The sequence below is a fragment of the Pelecanus crispus genome, chromosome 11, assembly GCF_030463565.1.
Source record: "Pelecanus crispus isolate bPelCri1 chromosome 11, bPelCri1.pri, whole genome shotgun sequence".
Classification (NCBI taxonomy): domain Eukaryota; kingdom Metazoa; phylum Chordata; class Aves; order Pelecaniformes; family Pelecanidae; genus Pelecanus; species Pelecanus crispus.
In genome coordinates, this window is record NC_134653.1 from 25,325,792 (window position 1) to 25,347,362 (window position 21,571).

General features: G+C 47.4%; 1 protein-coding gene across 1 annotated transcript in view; it reads left to right on the top strand.

Annotated features, from left to right (window-relative positions):
- RBM19 (RNA binding motif protein 19) overlaps positions 1 to 21,571 on the top strand; it is a 63,582-nt gene that overhangs the window by 14,712 nt on the left and 27,299 nt on the right. The window contains exons 18-21 of the mRNA XM_075718905.1: positions 933 to 993; positions 2,736 to 2,815; positions 4,057 to 4,112; positions 5,533 to 5,649. Of these exons, the coding sequence (XP_075575020.1) occupies positions 933 to 993; positions 2,736 to 2,815; positions 4,057 to 4,112; positions 5,533 to 5,649 (314 nt within the window). The remainder of the gene's footprint in view (positions 1 to 932; positions 994 to 2,735; positions 2,816 to 4,056; positions 4,113 to 5,532; positions 5,650 to 21,571) is intronic.

Consider the following 21,571-nt stretch of genomic DNA (forward strand, 5'->3'; position numbering starts at 1 on the left):
CAGTAAGAAATCTTCTAAGACTCCTCATTTCCAATGCTTTCTGTAATGCTTCTCCGTGGGACAAGTACTTGTGCAGCTGTGATACTGCTTTGTGTGTTAAGGCAATAAAGAAATAAATGATAGTTTCACTGAGATGTGCTTTTCATCTAAGCTTCTACCAACATTGAGCTGTGTGTGCTTTACCTCAGCAAAACACTTGGGAGAGACTGTAGCATTTCTAAAGCCATGCGGGTTATTAATAGCAAAATAGGGAAAAGCAACTGGGAGTTCCTGTCTCTGCCGCTTTTCATAGCCATGTGAAAAGCCACATTTCATGGTCCCAAGAATGTTGGTGCAATGTCAGTCCATCCTGGACCCGTACTCCTACACCTTGGGACTGCGGTACTAGTAGACACCCTGGTCCAGTTGTGTCTGGGGACAAATACAAATGTTCAGAGAAGGACTGGGACTTGTCCTCTCTTCTTTTTCTGCCTTCTGGCTGCAGTTTTATGAAGGAGTTGAATAGATGGCGTGTCACCACAGGGCAGCCCCTGCTACCCTGCAGTCCCTGCTGTATGGCTTTGGAAGGAGCCATGTTCAAGGGGCATCATAGGAGTCACCTGCCACTAAGGTCCCGACCTGGGTGTGAGGGCATCTTGTAATCCATAGTGTTCCTCCAGAGCCATCCCAGATCTCTGTGTAGTTTCTGAGGAGTGGTGGAGGATATCTGGGAACATGTGTATTGATTTCTTTAAAAGTCTGTGCATGTGTGGGTGTATACTTTTCCAGAAATAATTTTATAAGACACAGCTGCACTGACTGCTTGTCAGGTGTGTGTTGGGGGAGGTGGGCCTGCTAGCATGTGCTCATGACTCTGGAAGAGGGCCACATTGTCACTCGAGTTGTAAGCCTGTGACAAAGGGAACTGAATCACGTGTCCAAATTCCTTGCAGACATTCTCCAAAGTGGGAGCTGTGAAGAGCTGCACAATATCCAAGAAGAAAGACAAAGCAGGTACTCTAGATGTTGCTGTTCAGTTCTGTCCGTCGGCTGGTTGCTGAGGGCTCAGGTGTGGCATTGCTTTAGCATTCATCTGGCTGAGCATTTGTGTTCTTGTTGGCGAAATCCTTAATATTTCTAGAAGTGTGCCTGTTGAAATGGCTGAAAGCAAGAACCAAAAATACCCCAGGGTTCGGCCTAGAAGGTTAAGCTCAATTGTGGGATTTGTGGAGATGTGGCCTTCTCTTGAGATCAGGATAGAGAAGCCAACTCCTTCAGGATCACAGAAAAGAGCGGGAAGCAAGTTGAAAGGAACTGGTGCCCTGCGATGATTAAACGTGCACACGACATGCTTTATCTGGGATCTTCAAGGATGCCTGGCTGAATACTGTGCTGAGTGGGCTTCGTTTGCCTTCTGCCTGCCAGATTCGAACCCAGCAGACTGTGGTGACGAGTGGTTATGCCTGTTGCCTTGACTGCACTCACTTTCTGGGTGGTTGGACAGGGAAGAGTTTGCTTAAGGCAAGTGCTGGCTTAGATGGGCTGTGTCGTCTTTCCAGATTTTAGGCTAGGGAGCTGCACAGCTTTATGGGATTTTGCCTTAACAGGGCTGCTCTTGCATGGGGTGCTTGAAAACTTGGATTCACTGAATGAAAAAGAAATAAAGTGAACTCTTCAGTACTGCTCACATGCCTGACTGTAGGCATGCTCATGACCAAACAACGTTTGAGTCTAGGCTGATCTCAGACCACCTACCAAAACCATCCCCTTCTGTCACTGTGGGGTCATCTCTATGGCCTGCTACCATTAAGGTTTTGAAGGTAGAAACTGGTGTTACGGTTTTGCTTGGGGATTTTTCCTTTCCTCACCCAGCCTTATTTATGGGTCTTGAAATGGTCAGTGTGTTTCTCAGAAGTGTGGCATGACTGTGGGTGCTGCAAACCTTTGCTGTGCAGGGAAGTGCAATAGATGTCTCCTCCTTTGGCATGGAACTGGCAGCTACCTGCCCAGGTTTATAGAAGCATTTTCCCCTTTTGTGCCTTGCAGACCTCCAAGGCACTTTGTCTCTCAAATGAAACACAGGACTTGCATTTGGTGATGACAGGGAATACAGCATGTGGCAGTCCAAACTGAAACAGATCTCAAATGCTCAGCTCCCAGCAGTGGTCAGTAACTGACTGCTTGTCAAGTGTTGGCCAAAACTAATTTCTGAAGGGGTTACAAGGTTAGAAGTGTCTCCTCTGGGGTTCAAACTGCAATCTGCATATTGCTATCCTGCAACAAAAGTCACGCCCATTTCTGGGTAGTTGGCAAATTTTCCAAATGAAGGTCTCATTTCACTCATGATGAAATAGTCCTGTGTATAAACAAATGTTCATGTATCCATAATGGGATCGCTTACCCTGACAATGACTGGCAGTTGTTTTGTAGGACTTAGTGTTTTATTTAAGCAGGTTGTGCTGAAATTATGCAAAGCAAAAAGTCTGTTTTGCATAAAACATTGGTTATCTCCTTGTCGACATCAGCACCAAAACAGGCTGTTCTAGGGCAGCGTCTTGCTCAAAACAAGTCAGTAAGGAGTGCTCATGAGGAGTGTCAGAGTCAGGGCATGGGCAGGCTGGCCCTTTGCCTGGGGTATTAGTTTTTTGTCCCCCAGTTTGGCAGTCAGTGCTTGCTTCTGATTCGTTTTTAAATCTTCTGCTTAATATTGTCAATGTTTCCTGCTAGCTTAATGAGTCCCCTTTCTCTTCTGACAGGCACTTTGCTTTCAATGGGCTTTGGATTTGTGGAGTACAAGAAGCCAGAGAGTGCCCAGAAAGCTCTGCGCCGGCTTCAGGTAAGCTTAAGCATTGTCAGTCCAGATTTCTTCCAGAGGTGGTGGGCAAAGGCTTGTATGAACTGTGAGGCTCAAAATGTAGCTGAGGACATCAGTGCATTACACTGTGCAGATGGAAAACCCTCTCAAATTGGCCAGGTTTGTAAGGAAAGAGGGTGTGTAAAGGAACAAGACCTCATGCAGAAGAGTATTTCCTAGTGCTGATCCAATACGGAGGTGGGAGAAAATGTACAATGATTGAAATTTAATGAGTTTATTCTACAAGGTTCCCTTTGCAGAGGTGACGGAGACCCAGGCCCCTACTCGCAATGAGAATAAATATTGCTTAGTATTTAGCACTGCAGAGTTCAGCTTTACTCTCTGTGAATCTGCCATTGCTTCAGGGTCTTCTAGCCTCCTGCCTTCCCCATGACACATGCCACGGGGTTTGGCTGCACTCCAAAGGAGTAAATCATTCCCTCTGCTGCTAGAACAGTGAGTGATCCCTTTCTAGGCAGATGTGAAGGTATTACTCTGTGTAATCTGTGCATGTTCAGTGACCACAGTCCATGAGTCCCACCTTCAACGGGTGGTCATTTCACATTCCACAGGCTGGGTAGTCTTGGGGTAGATGTGCATTCTCCATCCTTTTGAAAGGCAGAATCCTGGGGAAGAGAGTAGGCAGGAAAATGGGTATTTTATGGAGGGAGTGGGCAGCAGGGCTCCAGGATCCCGGTGTAGTGCCTTTGCATGTAATGTGCCCACATGCAGCCCATGTGTCAGGGCTGATAAGGCAAGAGGCTGCTTGTTTTCAGTGCTGAACTGCAGGAAATTCTTTGAGGCACAGGAAGCACGAGATAGAAGGCTTTCTTGCTGTATTGGCTAGTGATGGCCAATGAGACATCCTTGGCTCATTCCAGAACCAATAAGATGGTCGCTGCCTTGAAGAGTCTGCAGTCTAGAGTGAGAGGAAACCATAGCCCAGGGCAGCGAAGTGACTCATCTTTGCTAGTTTAGTGGCAGAGCTGAGGTTGATGGACAGCTAGATCAGGGATGTTGGCTGCTGCTCCAGTCAGTCAAGCTGTCTCCAGCCTTGTATCAGGTTGGAGACATGCCTTGCATGAGTGGCATTCAACAGAGAAAAGATTTGGCAGAGAGAAGGGGAAGAATAGATGGGAAAAAGCAAGATGTGAAATGCTATGCTTGAATCATGGAAGCTGTTGTGACTTTGATTTTTGTTGTTTCTTTATTTTAACTTCTAGGGCTGCTCTGTAGATGGCCATAACCTGGAAGTGAAAATCTCGGAGAGAGCTATCAGGTAAAGCTTATGTCTCACCTCTGTAACATGGTTACACTTCAGCTGCAGTAATGCTTGCTAGGTTCTTAATTTCTTACCTAGCATCTCTGTATCACGAAGGATGTGATTGGTAGTGCTCTGACAGTTGAACACATCAGCCTTTGTTGTGTTTTACTTGGTCACTTTAGTCAGTCTTACTTCAAAAGAAAAAATAAATGATGAATAGCTGATGCAAAGGTGTTTACTCACTAAATTACATATTTCCAGTTAAAATCCCTAAGCAGCATGCAGTAGTGGGACCCCAAAAATGAGCCCAAAATGAGAACCTGGCACTTGGGTTTTCTTCCACACTCAAGGAAGAGGCTCCTCTAAAACCTCTGCTTTGGTAACAGTTTGGTCAGCATTGCAAAAATCAACTGACAGCCCAAGTTCCAGTGGGTTTGAAGAGTTCTTGAAGACAAATATTCTCTGGGTAATGAAATCTTTTACCCTAGTTCATCAGGGAGAACAGAAGCTTAAGAATAATGTTCTGCTGCCGATTCTGATCAAATCAAGGCAAATATGGGTTTCTTGCTTGCTTGAAAAAAAAATTTGGATTTAACTTCTTTTGTTTGGGCAGTCAGGTGCAGAGGAGGTGGTTACTTGTGGATGAATTTACTTGGAGTTTGAGTCCTGCTTTTTAGGGTTTCCTTCCTAGTTTTTATTCAGTACCGAATCTTGTAAGTGCTAAGGTGAAAATTAATGAGATATTTGAAGGTGAATGTTGGCACCTAAAAACTGTCCTTTAGATACTTTGGAAACCCTACTGGAGGAGGTCTCTCTTAAATGTCAAAATTTGTTTGAAAACATGGTCCCTGGGGGCCAGAAGCCGTCTGACAGCTCCCTGTCTGCACTTTGTATTTCAATTCTTTAATAAACCATTTTCATCCATTTTGATTTTTAAAATCCCCAGGTATCTAGCCTACAATGCCTAATGCTTTGGTTTATGAAATAGGCTGCTGTGTTTCGTATTAGGTAAATTCTTATCTTGTCCAAATGCAATACAATTCTGAAGTTAAAAAAAAACGATTAATAAACTATTAAAAAATTTAATTTGTTATTTTCTAAGCTAGTGAGAAAAAGAATCAAAATTAGCTTACATTAAGCAATTTTTTTTACTATATCAAATAGTACGTTCTCCTGACAATTGAATGGACAAGATTTGATGTCAAAACAAAATTTAGTGGCAAATGTGAGTCCAGGCCTGCTGCCTAACCTCAACTGAGGTTGCAATCAGCAAGCTGGAAACTTTGATTTTCAGATATAGAATTTAAATCACTTAAATTCATTCCTTCTCGGTGTACTGTGTGACACTTTCCATTGTTGCCAGTAAGATGCCAGCGAGGAGGTCATTGTGAGCTAGCTGGCTAATTTTTCTTTCAACTTTCTGTTGACTTCGTAGGCCCACTGTGAAATCATCCCGAAAGAAACAAACCGTCAAGGCGCAGAAGACTTCCAAGATCTTGGTCCGAAACATCCCATTCCAGGCCACTGTCAGGGAAATCAGGGAACTCTTCAGGTAGGAAAGCATTTTCCATCCGGTCTGCAGAGTGCTGCGGGCTGGAGCTGGTATGATTTTCATTCGGGATCTTGCTATTGGATTGTAAATATTACGAGTTTTGTTTTCTTTGTGGAAGTAAGCAAGCCTTTTACTGAATGTAAATACAAATGGCTTGGCAGGTTTTACTAGTATAGGAATTCTGCTGGTGAGAACAGAGATCATGTAAGCCAGTGTTTTGGCTGGAGCCACTGTGAGCTGTCAGATGCGATGGCCCATCACCATGCAGCAGACATCCACAGAGCTTGGAGACCTCCTTGCCTGTCGAGTAAATGGCATAGTGTTGGGTATTTTTATCCTCTTGCCTGAAAGGCGTGCAGCAGCTTTCCTGATGCTTGGCACACCTGGCTGGGGAGGAGCACCGAGAGCTGCTGCAGACAGCTGGTGTGAAAGGTTTTAGCTGAGGCTGGCTCCCTCCTCCATCTGTCTTGCCCACGTGATGGTGTAGCTCTTTCCCATCATGGAGGAAGCGCTTACATCTTGCTTTGCCTTCCACAAGTGTTTCACTGTGTGTGCCTCACATAGTCGGTGGGATGGTACCCTGCGGTTGGCAGCCCTGCGTCTGTAAGGGTGCAGGACTGTGCTGTCTGTAATACCCTCTCTGGCAAGAAATACCTTGTCAGCCGTGAGACCTGCCTGGGATAGTGCTGAGCTTTGAATAGGGATTTTAGGATCCCAGCCTGCATTCTTTTGTGCGCTGGCTGATCTGTTTTCTTTGTATCCTCAGCCTTTTGTGCAGTGACTCGTTAAGCCTTGTAATGCATCCCAGAAAAGAGGTGAAACTTTGTAAAGTACAGCATACAGCATCTTTTCTGTTCCCAGGACAAGAATCTTTTGCTCATTGACCCAGGCCATGGTCCCTGCTCTACTGCTGTCTTGCAGAAGGAATTTGGGGGAATTGGTGTCCAGCTCTGCCCGTCAGTTTTTCCCATCTGCAAAATAAGGGTGATAGCTCACATCTGCAGGGCACAGTGAAGTACTGTGTTAGGAGGCGGCTTTGCTGTGTGGGTCTGTCTAAGCTGAAGGCAGGTGCTTTCATCCGGTCAGGGCGGTGGCATTTCTTTCCAAAGGGACGGAGTTGAGGAATCACTTAACCCTCGGAAACCTCTTCAGGCCATGCAGTGAAAACTGCCTTGCGAGGAGCCATGGGGCAGCTATTTGTTCATTGCAGGGGAAACTATGCATTTCCCTATGAACAGTGAATTCTACCTACCTTTTTAGTGTGTGATGTTCTCCTGGCTTGACCACAGGTAAGGACAGTGGTTCCCATGTGGCTGGTAGGCTGTTTCCTTGCAAGGTGTAAGGTGGCGAGGAAAGCTGTATGTTGCAGCACAGTTTTGGGGTGGGCTCTGGGAATTTAACTAGATGCACACCATGACTTGGCTCTTGGAGGCACATTGCTGGAAAGGTGATGGTAGGCACAACGTAAAGCCCTTTGGAAGAGCAGAGGTTCTTGCTTGTGCTCTGCAGCTTGGATGCTTTCACTTCAAAGCTGCCCTGAGAGGCCCTACTGAAACAGGGCCAAAAACCTGGACTTCCAAGTCACTGTGCTGAGTTTTCTTAGCACGTGGGGCACTGCTAATTTAAAACCCAACACTGCGTGGCTACAGACATGACCTTTGTAAAGCTGGAGCAAACAAAACCAGGGGGATCTATTTGCCTTCCAGGGCCCTGGGTTAAGTTTAAGGAGCTAGGAGGCTTATGTATATCATGAGGATAGACAAGCCCAGCAGAGACTGTGGGGGGTTTTGATATGTTTTTTTCTTCCTGTCTTGTCTAGCACCTTAGTGCTGTGGAGAGGAGGGGTGGAGGAGCAGTCTGATTAATATTGCGAGGAACATGCAGCTTCTAGCCGCGTGCGCTGTTGACAGCATTCTCTGAGTGATGCGTGAACATCCGTTTCATTTACCTAGGATATTCAGAGATGTGGTTTTTATCCTCAAAACAAAAGCCAACAGCCTGGGGTGGGGGACCCACAATCTTCCCTCCACCCCTGCCATCCCTTCTTCCCTTCAGAGTGGGTAAAACCAGGCATGACGGAGCACTGCTAAACACTTCATCCTCCTAGATTGCTTTTTTGTGGTTTTAAATCAGATGCCTTTGCTCTGGAGCTTTTAGCTCTTTCTGCATTTAGGAACCTGTCTTATTTCTATTTTGTTATTTATTTATTTGAAATTGCAAACAACTGCTTGGCAGTGGAGGCGGCACGGACACCAGGGCTGCAGGGGGCACTCTTGGCCTGCCCAGGAAAGGCTGGCTGGGGACCACCGTGCTGGGGACCGCCAGCCCGGGGACAGCAAGGGACTGTGAGCCTGGGGACCACCGGGCTGTGCCGCTGGGCATTGCCATGCAGGGCAGCAGCCCTGGGCCCGTGGGGGTGGGAGGCTTTGCAGGACAAGCATCTCCTCTATTGTTTCACATGCTCAAAAGCCACTTTCCAGCCCTGCAGCTGATGTAGTCTCCCAACCTGCTTCCTTCTGTGCTTGCTTTTTTCTTTTATCAATTGCTTGGGCAGGAGAAAAATTAATAAATAAATATACGTACACATACACTATATATGTACATATGTGTGTATTACCCCAGACAAATACATATATTATGCAAATATATATGTATTTCCCCAAACAAATATTTCCATGTTTTGAGCTTTGTCAAGGACCTCTGTCTTCCTTTTTAAATGGACTCGCACTGGGTGTTAATGACGCTGGAACAGCAAAACAAGGGAGTTGGGTATTTTGAATAGCGAATTTTGAAAGCTGTTGTACCTGTGCTGCTCAGCACTGGCAGTTCAGGGAATCCTGCCCTGGTTGTCTTTATGCTTTTTAATGTCATTGTTTATGGATCCACCACTTAAATGCTTAGACTTGCCCTTGCCCAAGAACACCATCGTTCGTGTTCTTAACAGCAGTCGAAGGTAGACCGTGGCTGTCTTGCATGTGCCCTCCCTTGCTGTTACCCTTCCCCAGCTGTTTCGAGCGATCTGTGCAAACCACGGGGAAAGGCTCTGCACCATCCCCTGGGCTGGACCTTGCTGTGGATTGGAAGTGGTTGGTGACATGCGTGCTTCCCGTCATGCAACCGCACGCGTCTTCTGCATCATGAGCACCAGCAGGTTTGGGGAGCCGTGTTCTCCAGGAGTTTCCTCCTGCCCAAACCCAGTGGCGACATGGATCCCTGGGAGGAAGGAGGCCAGCCACTTCCTTGGGAAAGGTCTGTGAGTGGGTGTAAAATTCAAACTGATTTTCCCCCAAGCTCATAATTTTCAGGAGATTCAAAGTAAATGTGTTTCTTTTGATTTTGGAGTTTGGGGATATCGAGTTCTAATTCTTGGGCTGGAGAAAAGTGGTGCTTAATTTTCTCTGTACAGGAATCCTGATGCTCTGGTTAACAGCTGAAGTCCTCTGCCTGCAAAATAAATGTCTTGTTGCAGGGCTCCGTGAGCCTTAGGTGCTGCCTACCTTCCACACCGGACCTGATGGCTTTGCTGCGGTGTGCGTTGCTGGTTCAGAGTGTGTCTTGCCATCTTCTGCTGGAGGTGTTAGCCTTTCTCACACCGTCAGGGGATTTTTTTTTTTTTTTTTTGAGACCCAATAGGTGTTATTTTCTTCAGAGGGAGAAATGCTTTTCAATTATAGGGGCTGGTTTTGGGCTAGGTGTGAAGATTTAGCTTTTGTGGGTGTGTTGTTCCCTCCCCTCCCCCCCCCCCCATTTTTGTTCTTTATTAGATTCTACTCTTATCTTTACTACCTGGAAAAATAACAAAAGACAAATGGTCCTTCCTTCTTTCCAAAGAGCCATAGTTAGGGGAGGAGAGACAAAGGGATTGATATCCCATGAAGGCTGCTAATTTTTGCTACCAAATTGGGGGGCTTTTATGGCAAGATTTTTTTTTCAAAAGGAACTCTAGATGTGGCAAGCTGAATTGGAGATCTGTGAAAGGCCACATTTTCACAGATTGGAGCTCTGGCAATTTCTGAAAATTAGGCTCCTTTAAAATCTATCACATTAGATCCATGCACCCTTCATTGGAAGTTCCAATTAACTATTTGTTTCATAGCATCCTCTTCCATCCTCCTTCCCCCTCTCTGCACCAACTTTCATGAATATTAAAAATAAGGCTGTTTTGCAGTTGGCATATAACGTTTCAAGGAGATGTATGTTTTATTTTCCCCAAAGGGGAAACAATTAGATTTAGAAAAAGACTTCTTAAAGATTTCTACCCAATCAAATGCAACCTTAGGGACAGATACTGTAGAAAGCCTGCCTAGACTTTGACATACCTGATGCTTATACTACTGAAGGCAGCAGTTATTAGAGTTGCATCTCAGGTAGCATGTTTTGGGGCTGGCATTGTTTCCTCTTTTCTTTGCAAAATATATCTGAGAACTTATTGTTGGGTCTGTATCTATAAATTGTCCTAAAATTGCAATGACCTCTTCTGCCAATTGCAGCCCTCTTCTGCCAATTAGTTGCAGTAGACCCTAACCCTCAAAATTCAGAGTGAGATCAGATGTCGGCACTGTGAGCATGGAGGGTGTTTTAATGTCTGTCTGACCATGCCTTGCCTTTCAGCTGTAGGAACTGAATTCAAACACATTGTGTAAAGCTGTAAAATCATAAAATTATTATCAGCTGAGACACTGGACTTTAGTTTGACTAAAGCAGCAGCTAGCAGAAAAAGCAATTGAAAGGTATGCAAGAACACAGAACAGGTTATCAGGTGCATTTATCTCCATATTTTGACTTTCCTATAAAGAACGTAATGCTGCTGCTGCTTAGGAAGACCTTCGGGGGTGGGTGTCTCTCTTAATTTTAACTGCTTTGCTGACTGTTTCCTCCGTCTTGCAAAGACACGGCATTTATTGCATCTGGCAAAACAAGTGCCTGGGACTGATTAGGAGAAAACAGATCTATTCCCTCTGATAGAGGGTAAAAGTGAAGACAGCCAGTGGGACAAGACTTGGAGTCATGTCTCTTCTAGAAGAAGAAAAATCTCCGAAGAAAGATACGGTGGATAAACTGGCAGAGATTTTTTTTTTAAAGGCAGTCTTTATGAAGTTAATTTTATAAGATGATGCCTTTCACTTCTTCTGACCTATTATAATAAAGTGTAGTTATCAGAATGGGCTTTTCATTTCCCATTATAAAGGACACGGTGGTATAATCAATCCGTCTGCCAGACATGCTTGCTGTTCACACCTTTCTCCCAGTAATGGAGTCTACATGACTGGAGACAATTTCTCCTTCCCAGAGTAATGTTGCCCTGTTGAAGCCATGGAAATCTTTGCTACTGAAAGGCAGAGAAGGAAAAAAATTAGTCCCTTCACAAACATGTGAGTTTGTTAAGCAAGTGCTGGGCAGTATTAATTAGAATATTCAGTGCAAACAGCCCTAGGATGCAGAGTGTTGCAAGCATCACTTGCTGAAGAGTCAAAGGTCAGATTACTCTGCAAGTGATGCTTTTGCTTTTAAAACCGTAGATGTTGTGCTAGAAATGTTTTGAAATCCATTGCTGCTTTCTCTTAGCTGCTTCAGATTTTTCTCTCCGTACTGTCCTCCTGCAGTTAGATGGTCCATGAATGTGGGGGAGCTGCAGAAGTCACAGTGAGCACCTCCTTGTGGTGTAAGGGTCTGCTGGGGGTAGGGCAGGGGTTGCACAACTGCAGCTGGGGGAGTTGAAGCTGGTGGGTAGGATGTTGGGGCGAAGCCCCAGGAGCTGCTGAGCCCATGCTGGAGGTCTGGTCTGGAGGCAGTGGACAGGCTCTGATTCCCAGTAACCGTGGGTGCATTGGTCTGCCTGTTCCTTCTGTCATCTGACCACATCAGCAGACCTGTCCTAGGTGAGACCTCCTGTCCTGGCCAGATCGCCTGTTTAGCTCCTTACTGTCTGCTGGGAGAGATGTCCCTGAGCATGTACTGTGCCATCCTGTGAAAAGCCAAAGTGCAGATCTTTCTCCACTGTTCAGCTGGAAACTCACTCCAGCACCCTACAGAGTCTACGTAAGGGCATGTGCATTGCAAACATGACTGTGATTCATAGGACTATAAAATTTCCTATTTATTATGCTCTTAGCCCTTTACAGTCAAAACAAAATTAAATTGACATACATAAAATATTGATAATATTTGAGGGGGAGGCGGGACGGGGCAGTTGCTAGATGTGCAGGCATTGGGCATGCTGGGCTACAGTACTGGTGGAAGGAAGTAAAGCAGATCATTGACCCTTTCTTGTGGTAGAAACCACTGTTAGGTTCATTCCCTGTTCATCTGGGTTATATCCATGAACAGATTAAGCTGCATTTCTGAGGCATTTTATCAAGATGCTCCAACTGTCAGTCTGCAGCTAGATCCAGTCTGAAGGACTCAGAAAAGAGGGGGGTAGCTGTTTGGGTGATGAGCAGAGCCCACCACCTGAATGTCTCTCATCCTACCTGTGTGTAGTTACTGGTTTAAAGCTGATTGTTTCTGCTCCCATATCAGTGAATACAGAGATGTTCCTCAGAGCAACATGCCACCCCTTCTCCCCAGGAGCCTACTTCTGCTGAGGGAAGAGCCCCTTGGTCTTCTGCAGCCTGGTGCCTGTGGCCCAGCAACTTCCCTTGTTGTTTGGTGTGGGGTCAGATGAACAAAATCCTGTACTGGAGCAATCTGCAGATGAGAGGAGAGAGCCTGGTCCTGTGGGATCCAGTCTGGATACTTTGCTCAATTCTTTGCTTGTGTTACTCAAGCCAGTATTGATCACTCACTTAACGACCTGTGTGGATTGGGGCTAAGGTGCCTTGCAGAATGGACACAGCTCCTGAGAAGGATTGGGAGAGTAAGTGTATTAAAACAAATGCTTAGATGCAGCAGTACTGGGGCTGTCCCCTGCCAGAAAGTGTGCAGAACTGAGCTGCCAGCTCCTCTGCAATACTGACACCTTTGCCTGTCCCAGGGTACAGTGCTTGCAAGCCTATGCTCGAAGGCTGTGCACAAAAATGAGTTTGCAGAAGCAGAAAGACCTCGGGGAAGCAGCTGGCATCAGTGGGCGCTCTGCACCCATCTGTTAGGTCTGTGTTGGATCCCAGCTTTCTGGCTTCCCCTGTGATTTGGGGCATTGGTGCCAGCACACAGAAGGACTGTGGAATGTGTATCTTGCTAAGAGGCACGCGTTCAGGTGGAACCCTGTCAAAAACAGTTTTAGGAGCAAGAACTGGAACGTGTCTCATTACACGTTTGAGCGCTGACAGCAGTAATGATGCCTCTGAGTTTGGTTTGGTGTTGAGAGGGATCGCTGTATCGTGTTCTCAAGGAAACAAACAGGTGGTTTAAAAACAAGCAGGTGACCGGCCCTTCTTTGTGATCTCCAAAGCCATCTATAGGCTGAACGCCTGGCCAGGGAAACCTGGTTTGAGTTGGCTGATGCTTTCAGGTTGGTGGCAGTGTGGGTCTCCTGTGCTGAAGGCACATGCTCTGCCTGGTGTCAAGCTGTTGGGTGGGAAGTGCCGGTGATTAGCTGGGAACGTGAGTTCAGCTGGGTGGTCTCCGGTGGCTGTGGCTATATCAAGCCCTTGCTTCATGTGGTATGCCTTCCTAATTGCACGTGGAGCTCAGATGAGATGGCAAAGCCACAGGCAAATGAGCATGCTACCACCGGGGCAGCCTGGGCCACTGTGGGCGAGCAGCTGAGCTCCCGCTCCAGGCCATCAAGTGCCCTGAGGTTACAGGCAGAGCCCGGGCAGCTTCCCTGGTGGTGGTTTGCATCTAAGCGCATGCGTGTGATCTGGTGGCTTCAGCATACAGGTGGATTCCCATGCTAACAGTGCTTTTGCCCTGTTTTGCTCTATCCCTAGGGATAATAATGTCTGGTTCCCGTTTTAAAGGTGGCTTCCCAAAACCACGGTGCAAACCCGTGCCCAGAGCACTGCAGGACTGCATGCATTGGAAGGAGCATCAGTGAACCGGTTCATAGGCCACATCCTCAGGAGATGTAAATGCAACTGGCTTCCGATGATGCCAGCAGATGATGTGGCGCTTTGCATTCATGCTGGATTTCAGCCTCCTAATTAGGTTGCGAGGTCTGTGCCTTGGGCTGCTGAGCATCTGAGGAGCAGTGTATCTGGCGTGGCAGGCTGCAGGATGCTGTTCTGGATTGAAGCTTGCCACCCTGGTGCTCCCAGTGCAGCTCTGCCCCTCTCACTCGCCTGCTATGTGGGCCCCCTCTGCCCATGTAATTTGAAGGCACTTGCAAAAATGTGTCTTTGGACATGTTTTGTTTGGCATGGTTAGGAAGCTGGTTGATTCCTCCCCACTTCCTGGCTGAGGAGCTCTGCCCCACTGGTGGCTTGTAGTGGGTTTTTTTGGCTTGCAAGGGGAAGATGGAGTTTCTCTGCTATTATGTTTCCACTGCCTTCCAGTGTCCCTGGCAGTGTCTCCTCCCTGCAGACTTCCAGCAGACTCAGAGCTGGTGTTTGCACCAGGTCCTGGCTGCAGTGCTGTTGTGTTGGGTTGCTGTGGTCTGTGATCCCACTGCATAACCTGGCTCTCTTCCTGCCCTGGGTCTCTTTTACCACCCCATTTTCACCCTTTGCTGGGGGCTGTTGGAAGATTTAAGTCTTGCCCCATAGGCTGGAACCCCCAGACCAGCCTATGCCATCCACTCTTCTAAGGCCTTTGGATTGTTTGCCACCTTGTTCTCCTGCACAGCCTACCCCAGGTGCATCCTTGTAGCCTGGCTTAGCGCAGGGGATTTACTAAGCTTTGTCTGCTCCCGTGTCCAAATTGCAGGCGCCCGGGAGCGGTGTACAGGGAAATGCAGGGTGCAGGTGCTTTTCTGGGCAGCAACTTGTGGGTATGCGCACCAGCCTCGTGAGCTGAGAGCTCCAGATGAGAATACAGGGATCTGCTGGGCTGGTTCATTTCTCTTACTATCTCAAAAAGCATAGGTTAAACATTGGGGTGGTTTTTTTTTTTTTGGTCCTTCTTGAAGGCTTTTCCTTATATGCTGGAAACACAAACACAGCAACATTGGGTTGGTATTCAGAGACCAGAAATGTCACTGACCACTTTAATTTGACTATCCAAAATGAGCCATGGGGTGGGGGAGAGTGAAATAGGTTTTCAGTGCTGTTTCTCAGTTTGAATCATAAAGGTGTTTAACATAGATAAGGAAGTGTTTAACTCTGTGTTATCTTGACAGGGTTGCTTTAAAAGGTGGATCTTCCCAAGAGCAGAAGGAAGATTTTTCAGCACATCTCTTTCCCTGTCCTGAATATTCATTGCAATACTTGATTTTTATACTTTTTTTTTTTTCCACTCTTCTGCACTCCACATACTCCATACCCACAGGTCCCCTTTTCTGCTTGCCTGAAACCTCTGCCGAGGAGTTTTCAGCTGCCTGCTTTTGCGCAGCCCAGTTGTCCAATGCAAATGAAGGGAGTTTCTAGGCTGCTTCCTTCTAACTCCTGCCGAAGCATCTCTCACCAGGGCACCAAGCCGAACCTCTCAATGGAACTTAATTAGTTTTACACACAGACTCTGTTGCGCATCAGCATGGAGGGGCTCAGGGAGGTGGAGAGAGATGAGGAAGGGGCAGCTTTTGAAATGTCTTACTCAAATGTAACTCTGGGGTTTTCACCATTTTTCTGTGCCGAGTGGGACTGGCATGCTAGTGTGTGTACACGTGGGCTTTTTCTCAATAGGCAGCAAGAAACAAAGCCTATAGGAGCTGCTGTCTCCTGTAAATAACCCACTCAGGCCTATTAGTATTATAAGGTCTCCTTTTGTCTGAATGTTAAGAAGAGTATATGTATGCCTATATATAAGGAAGGAAAAATGGGGGGTTTTTTGCCTTATGTTGTAGCCCGTTCTTGTTCATTTTCAAAATTGTCCTTTGGCCACTGAGGCTACTTCAGGGGCTGGCAGCCAGGGGGTTGCAGAATCTGCAATGTTGAAATGACACTAGACTAACTTTTGAGCTTGTGTCTTAGCCTTTAAGTCGAGGAGCAATCAAGGTGATTATTTTCTTGATCTTGAAATTCTTCTCTGTGTTGCGTTTCTTAACTAGAGTTCTTGCACAGTGACATTGATCTATCCACCTTCGTGTCTTTCACTAGCATGTACGTGTGGGCATTTTTCAGTCTCACTTCATGAGAAGGTCCTGAACAAGCCTCTAATGAATCACAGTTTTCTCCTCAGGATGACCCTGTGTCCTTTATTTGTATCTCTGTTTACATTATTGGGTTTTTTGGGTTTTTTTTAACCTCAAGCCTGCTACAGCATTTCTACCTCTTCCAATCCAGTGAGTTTTAAGCCTTTGGGATATGGTTACAATTGAGGACCTTTCCTTGCACGGCCTCTTGCCTTCCCTGGGGCAGAGCCCCTGCCAAAGACATTTGAACCATGTTGGCTTCTGCAGCTGGTGGCACTATGAGCATTTCAGTCTGTGCTCCTTCCCCTGAGTTGTTTTTCCTGAAGAAACCAAGCTAAGGCGAATTGGCCTGACCATCTGTCTTCTCGCCTCCTTTTCTTCCTCTCCCAGCAGTATATTGACCACTTCCAGGTATCTGGCAGAAGAGAGGAGATCTTAAATTTGAGTACTTGGTGCAAGTAAGTATAGGAGGAGGCTCCTAAGGCTTGTCTTCCCAGGAAGGTGTTGTTATGGGATTAACCCTTATTAGACATCCAGGAGTTCACATAAGAAGCTCTTGAAGATGGAACCCTTTTTCCAATAGATAGCAGGGAAACTGACCCTGGGAAAGCCATCTCCTTTGTTCTGCTTCTCACAGACCCACTTCTTAACGGAGGGGTTGCCTGTCGGTGGTCTGGGCACATTGGGCTGTCTCCATCATGGGTGGCCTTCTGGGACTTGCCTAGGGAGGTTTGAAGGACAGGTTTGGTCCCTTTCCAGCCCCCCAGGTTTTTTGACACCTCCTTGTGAAGCCTTGCTTGGAAAGGCAGCAATGGTGACTTTTCTAAGCCCCTGAGCGCTGGTCTGGGCACCTCCGCGGGCTGGGCCTGATCACAAGCAGCACCATCGGGATTTGTGCCAAAACTTGCCCTGCAAATTCAGTTGTGAGGTGGGCTGCGTGACCCTTCTTTGGTTCTCTTAACCCAGGTTCTCTTTAACTCTTACTCTTCCCACCCTTTGATCCCACTGCTGTGCTAGCAGCCAAAGGGTTAAAAGAGTTTGGGGGGCGAGGGGGTGGAGAGAAGGTATTTCAGATGCTCATTACTCACTGCCAACTTCCCCCAAAATCATATTAATTTCACGCTGTCATGCAGGACTGCGCTGTCTCTCTCGTCAGCATCCAGGAGGGTGACGGGGATGGGGGGGAGTGCAGGTCCCCCCTCCGCACCACGGCTGTAGTTTGGAAAGCTCATTGGTAGCCTCTTTTCTTGCTGCGGTACCAACCTGAGCTGGGGCTGCTCACCTTGCAGGGGGATCTGGGGAATGGGGGGTGCTTTGCCATGCACTGGCTCCCGATGATCATTTTCCACCCCGCTGCTTGTGCAAAAACCCCATGAAATTAGGTCTGCTGCAGCAGGGAAGTATTGGGGAGGGAGGGAAGGAGGGGAGCTGCCAACCTGCCCTGCCCTACCTGTGGGCGGTGGGGATGCTGCTTAAAAGTTGGTCTTTAACCAGTTGCCTCCCTTTCCTTTTTTAATGCAAGGGAGCGCAGCCTGACTCTGCCTGCAAAGATCACTTCCTTGGCTGCCATTGCCTCCTCTCTTGTTTCTCCCCCTTTTTGGTTGTTTCCTCACTGCATCTACCAGAGCTGTCACCTCTGCAGGGACTTCTCACTGTCGCACGAGGTAGGGCTGGGACTCTGACAGCTCCCACGCAGGCTCAGTGCTCCCAAGCCCGTCCTGGCTGGCAGCTCACTCCCCCTGTAAAGCTCTCAGGCAGCAGGGATTCTGCTCTGTTCCCAGGGATTTTTGTTATTCTTATCCCTAGAAGGTGTCTTAGCTTTTTTCCATGTGTGCTCTTGTGGGTTTTTTGTGGGTTGGGGATGAAAGGATCACCTCCCCTTTTCTCTCATCATGTACCCTATGGCCATGCTACTTGCAGCACTTGACAAAATGCAGCAGCAGCAGCTCAGGTCTCCCTGTGTTTGCAGAGCTGAGAAGGAAACGGCACATTAAGAGGCACAGCTTTCTCCCCACAGCAGAGAGCTGGTGGCACATGATATTTGAGAATAAAAAGCTTTGCAGTAAACCTTGGGAGGGGAGTTACCTGCCTGTGTGGGAAGAGGAGTCCTGTGAGCACCAAGGGGCCTGTGGCTCTCATGCCCACAGACCCTCAAGGAGCGGAGGATGAGAGCGGCAAATACTGTGCCAGCAGCAGTACCAGCCTCTGGTAGCTACAGCTGAGTGCTGAGTGTTACCAGTGCTTTCTAATGCTTATTAAACATTAGAGAATCTATGAATCCAGGCATTACTCTGTTTCTTTAATCAACTCTGCTAGTGTTTTGCTGGCTCTGCTTCCTTTCTGAGGTCCCCTCTTCCTCAAAAAGACCATCCTCTGATGTGTGAACTGAAAGCAAGCTTCTCCTACATAGACACATCCCTTGGGGACGTTGGCATCTCCGTAGTGCAATGTGTTCTCCCACCTTTGCATTGACCTTAGGAGCAGCGAGTGCTGGCAGAAAAGCTCTCTGAACCTCCTTTCACAGGGCTAAAGCACCACACATAGCAGCTAGCTGACATCTGGTGTCTTGTATGTGACCAGCCTGCAGCAATGCTGCTTAGCATCAGCTCTTACTCTTTCCCGTGTTGGGGGTCTTCCACTTGAAGCGACTGTGGGGGATTTTGTCTCTCTGTGCTGCTTCTTGTTGCATGTCCTGTGCTTTGAGAGGCAGCAAGGCTGTGTCTTCAGTTCTCCTGTGAACATCAGGCATCTGTTGGGGGAATGGCTTTTTCCAGGACTTTGCTGGAAGCTGCCAGCCCATTTCCATCTCACTGGCTGCTGGCAAATGGCATCATGAAGCTGAGCCTTGCTTTTTCTCTGGGGGATATGAAAGGGATGTTTATCTCTTGGGGCTTGTGTGCACAGAGTCCATCAGGAATGTTAAATACTCTGGTGGTGTTAGGCAAAATGTTCATGATTACATTTTCAAATAGTTTTGGTTCTTCTTGAGGTAGAGATATCTGTGATCGTGCTGTTGGTATGGTCTGCCTGGCAGCAGGAAGAAGTCTTCAGTACTAAGTTACTGGATTTAGCATCTAAGATGCTTTGGGGATGTCGTCGACAAAGCATGAACACCTTACATGTGTCCCGGTCTGTACCTGACATTGGAGCATGGGTTCAGAGTAGAAAGAAACAGCAGAGATGTTGCTTCTGGGAGGTACATGGGATGCTGTGGCCATTCAGAGGTGGGCAAGCCATGGTGGGATGTGGTTTCCCAAGCCACAAGCTTGATATCAGTGCAAGAGTCAGAGGAATGCTTATAACTTGGCAAGTACATCTATTCAAGCAGAGCACCTCTTCTTGGGGAGTTGTTAGTCACTCCCATCTCATTTAGTCTCTGAACTCCAGCATGGGTATGGCAGCTTGTGTACTAGCTTGGAGAGCTGTACCTATCTGGTTTCTCTAAAAATTAGTATCTCCTGTTGAAAGCCCCTGGCCTGGAAGCCTCGCAGCATGGAGAAATGAGGCCCCTGCTCTGCCTTCAGCTCCCTGCAAGCCAGGTGTCCCTGCCTGGGCAGCCAGCAGTCAAAAGCTGTTGGAAATGCCCTCTCTGGGGAGGGCAGAGTCCGGCCCTTTGGATCCCAGTCAGCCCTGGCAGGTTATTTTCAGATGTGTCATTGCCTCTCTTCCCCCCACCCAGCATCCATGCATGCATTACAACTTGTTCAGGTCAGCTGGTGCAGGCATTGCCGGCAGATGGAGAAGAACATGGTTTCTCTCCCTCTTCTGTAGCCCTTCGTTTCTACCTCGCGTTCACCTTCTTAGCAACTCTGCGGCTGCCACGCTGCATTGATGGCATCTGTCAGCAAGGTGCAAGCGTCTGCTCTTGCCTGCAATCAATCGTGGACACTCAGGGCATTGTGATGAGCCTTCCTGAAGGTTTTGGGGGGGACAGCAGAAGGGGGATGATGGGGAGAGCTTGCACCCCACCGCACAGATGCCCCACTTAGCATTTGGTGCAGCCTTTGAACTGTCCTGCCCAGCTCTGCCCTCTTTTGCATTTTTCTGGCTCCCATTAGAGAGCAGAGCTGTAAAACGCTCAGGCTGTGTGGTTTTGTTGGGTGGTTTAATTTATTTTATTGAAGAGGCTTTGAATTGGGAGGGGGTGGGCAGGGGGATGGGGAGCACTGAAGCAGACACTTAGCCTCTTCAAAGTCCATTTATTAAATTAGCAAGGTTGCACGGGCAGGGTTCATGTCTGCCAGTGTTTGCATACTGATACAGCGACGTGCTGGGCAAGGACAGTGCGGGGAGGCATGTCCCCACCTCTGGGACGTCTGCCTCTGTTGAGGAGGTGGTGAGTGCCTGGTGGTGGCTCACTCCATGCCTTGCAAAGGTCCATCCCCATGGGGAGGATATCCCTCTGCTGCAGTGGTGGGATGCATGTGCCTGGCCCTGGGGCAGCACTGATGAGCGTGGACTTCAGCTTCCCTACGCGTGGACACACACACTCCTGCTTGTTCAATTCAATCGCACTGTTATTGCAGTGCAGCCCTGCTGGATGTATAATGCTCTTCCATGCTAAGATATAAATAAGAAAACAAATTAAAAATCCCCAACCCAACAAGCAGTTACTTCCACTGCAGTTTTCTTTGCCCAGAAAGTCCCATGGGTGGATCAGCCGAAGTTGTCAACTTCCATCCTGGGCTCTGCTGCTCTTTGCTGGTTGTAGTGGTACAAATCTCTCTCTTCTTCATCCAGTCATCGCAGCACTTTCTGGGACCAGTGGGTGGAGAGGGACGACCTTTCTGCAGAAATAGAGTAGAAACATCGTTGAATCCCATGAGGGTTCAGATAATGCTTGCACCTCCTGTCTTCTGAGAGTTTTCCAAGTGACCTGTAAAGATGTGTCCTGCTGCATAAAGTAGCCTCTGAGCTTTAGCAGGTGGTGTAGTTGTTGCAGGTTGGGAAAGGGTGACCAAAAGACAGGGCATGCCAGGATCAGGAAGAGAGCAACTGTTGTAGCTTTGGTAACAGCTGCCCCTCCAATTCTGGGGACGGGGTGGGCTAATTAGACCGTTATTGGGGTAAATACGGTACATCTAGAAATACTCCTCTGCTCACATTGCTTTTACAGTACAGTGAGAAAATCTAATGTTTTGTTGCGTCTCTGGAGAGGACAGTGCTGGTCAGGGGAGCACAATGGCATGGTGGCCCTCAGCCTGCCTCACCAACAAGCTGATGTGCGCCTGTTTTTAATGCTTTGTCTTGTTCTGATCCCTGGCAGACTTCAGATGTGGTCGGGCTGGGCTCTTCGGAGACTAGCCTGCGCTCAGGAGATCTCGCCATCCTTATTGTATTTGAGTCACCAGAACAGAAGCACTTCACTCAAGCTCCCACATTCTTAACGCATTTGCATGCATTTGATCTTCCCTGCATGTTTCTCTGTTCTCCTGATGAAAATAATTAATCTGGTTATTTTTCTAAGTCATCCTGCAGCTTTACAGGGACAAGACTTAAATAAGGATTCTCTTTAAAGCAGAGCTGTGTTAAAATAGCTGTCTGCCTATAAATATCTCATTGCTTCTATATTTATTCTCTTCCAGCTAAGTGCAGGAGGTTCTACAGTTGAATCTGAGATGATTTTTTTTTTTTTTTGACTGTTGGTGCAGCAGGTATCTTAACAGCAAGGCTACTTTTTCCAAAGGATGCCCTTGGTACCCCTTTGGGGGCCTACAAGGCACAGCTAAATCTCCCTTCTCTGTTTACTGCTTT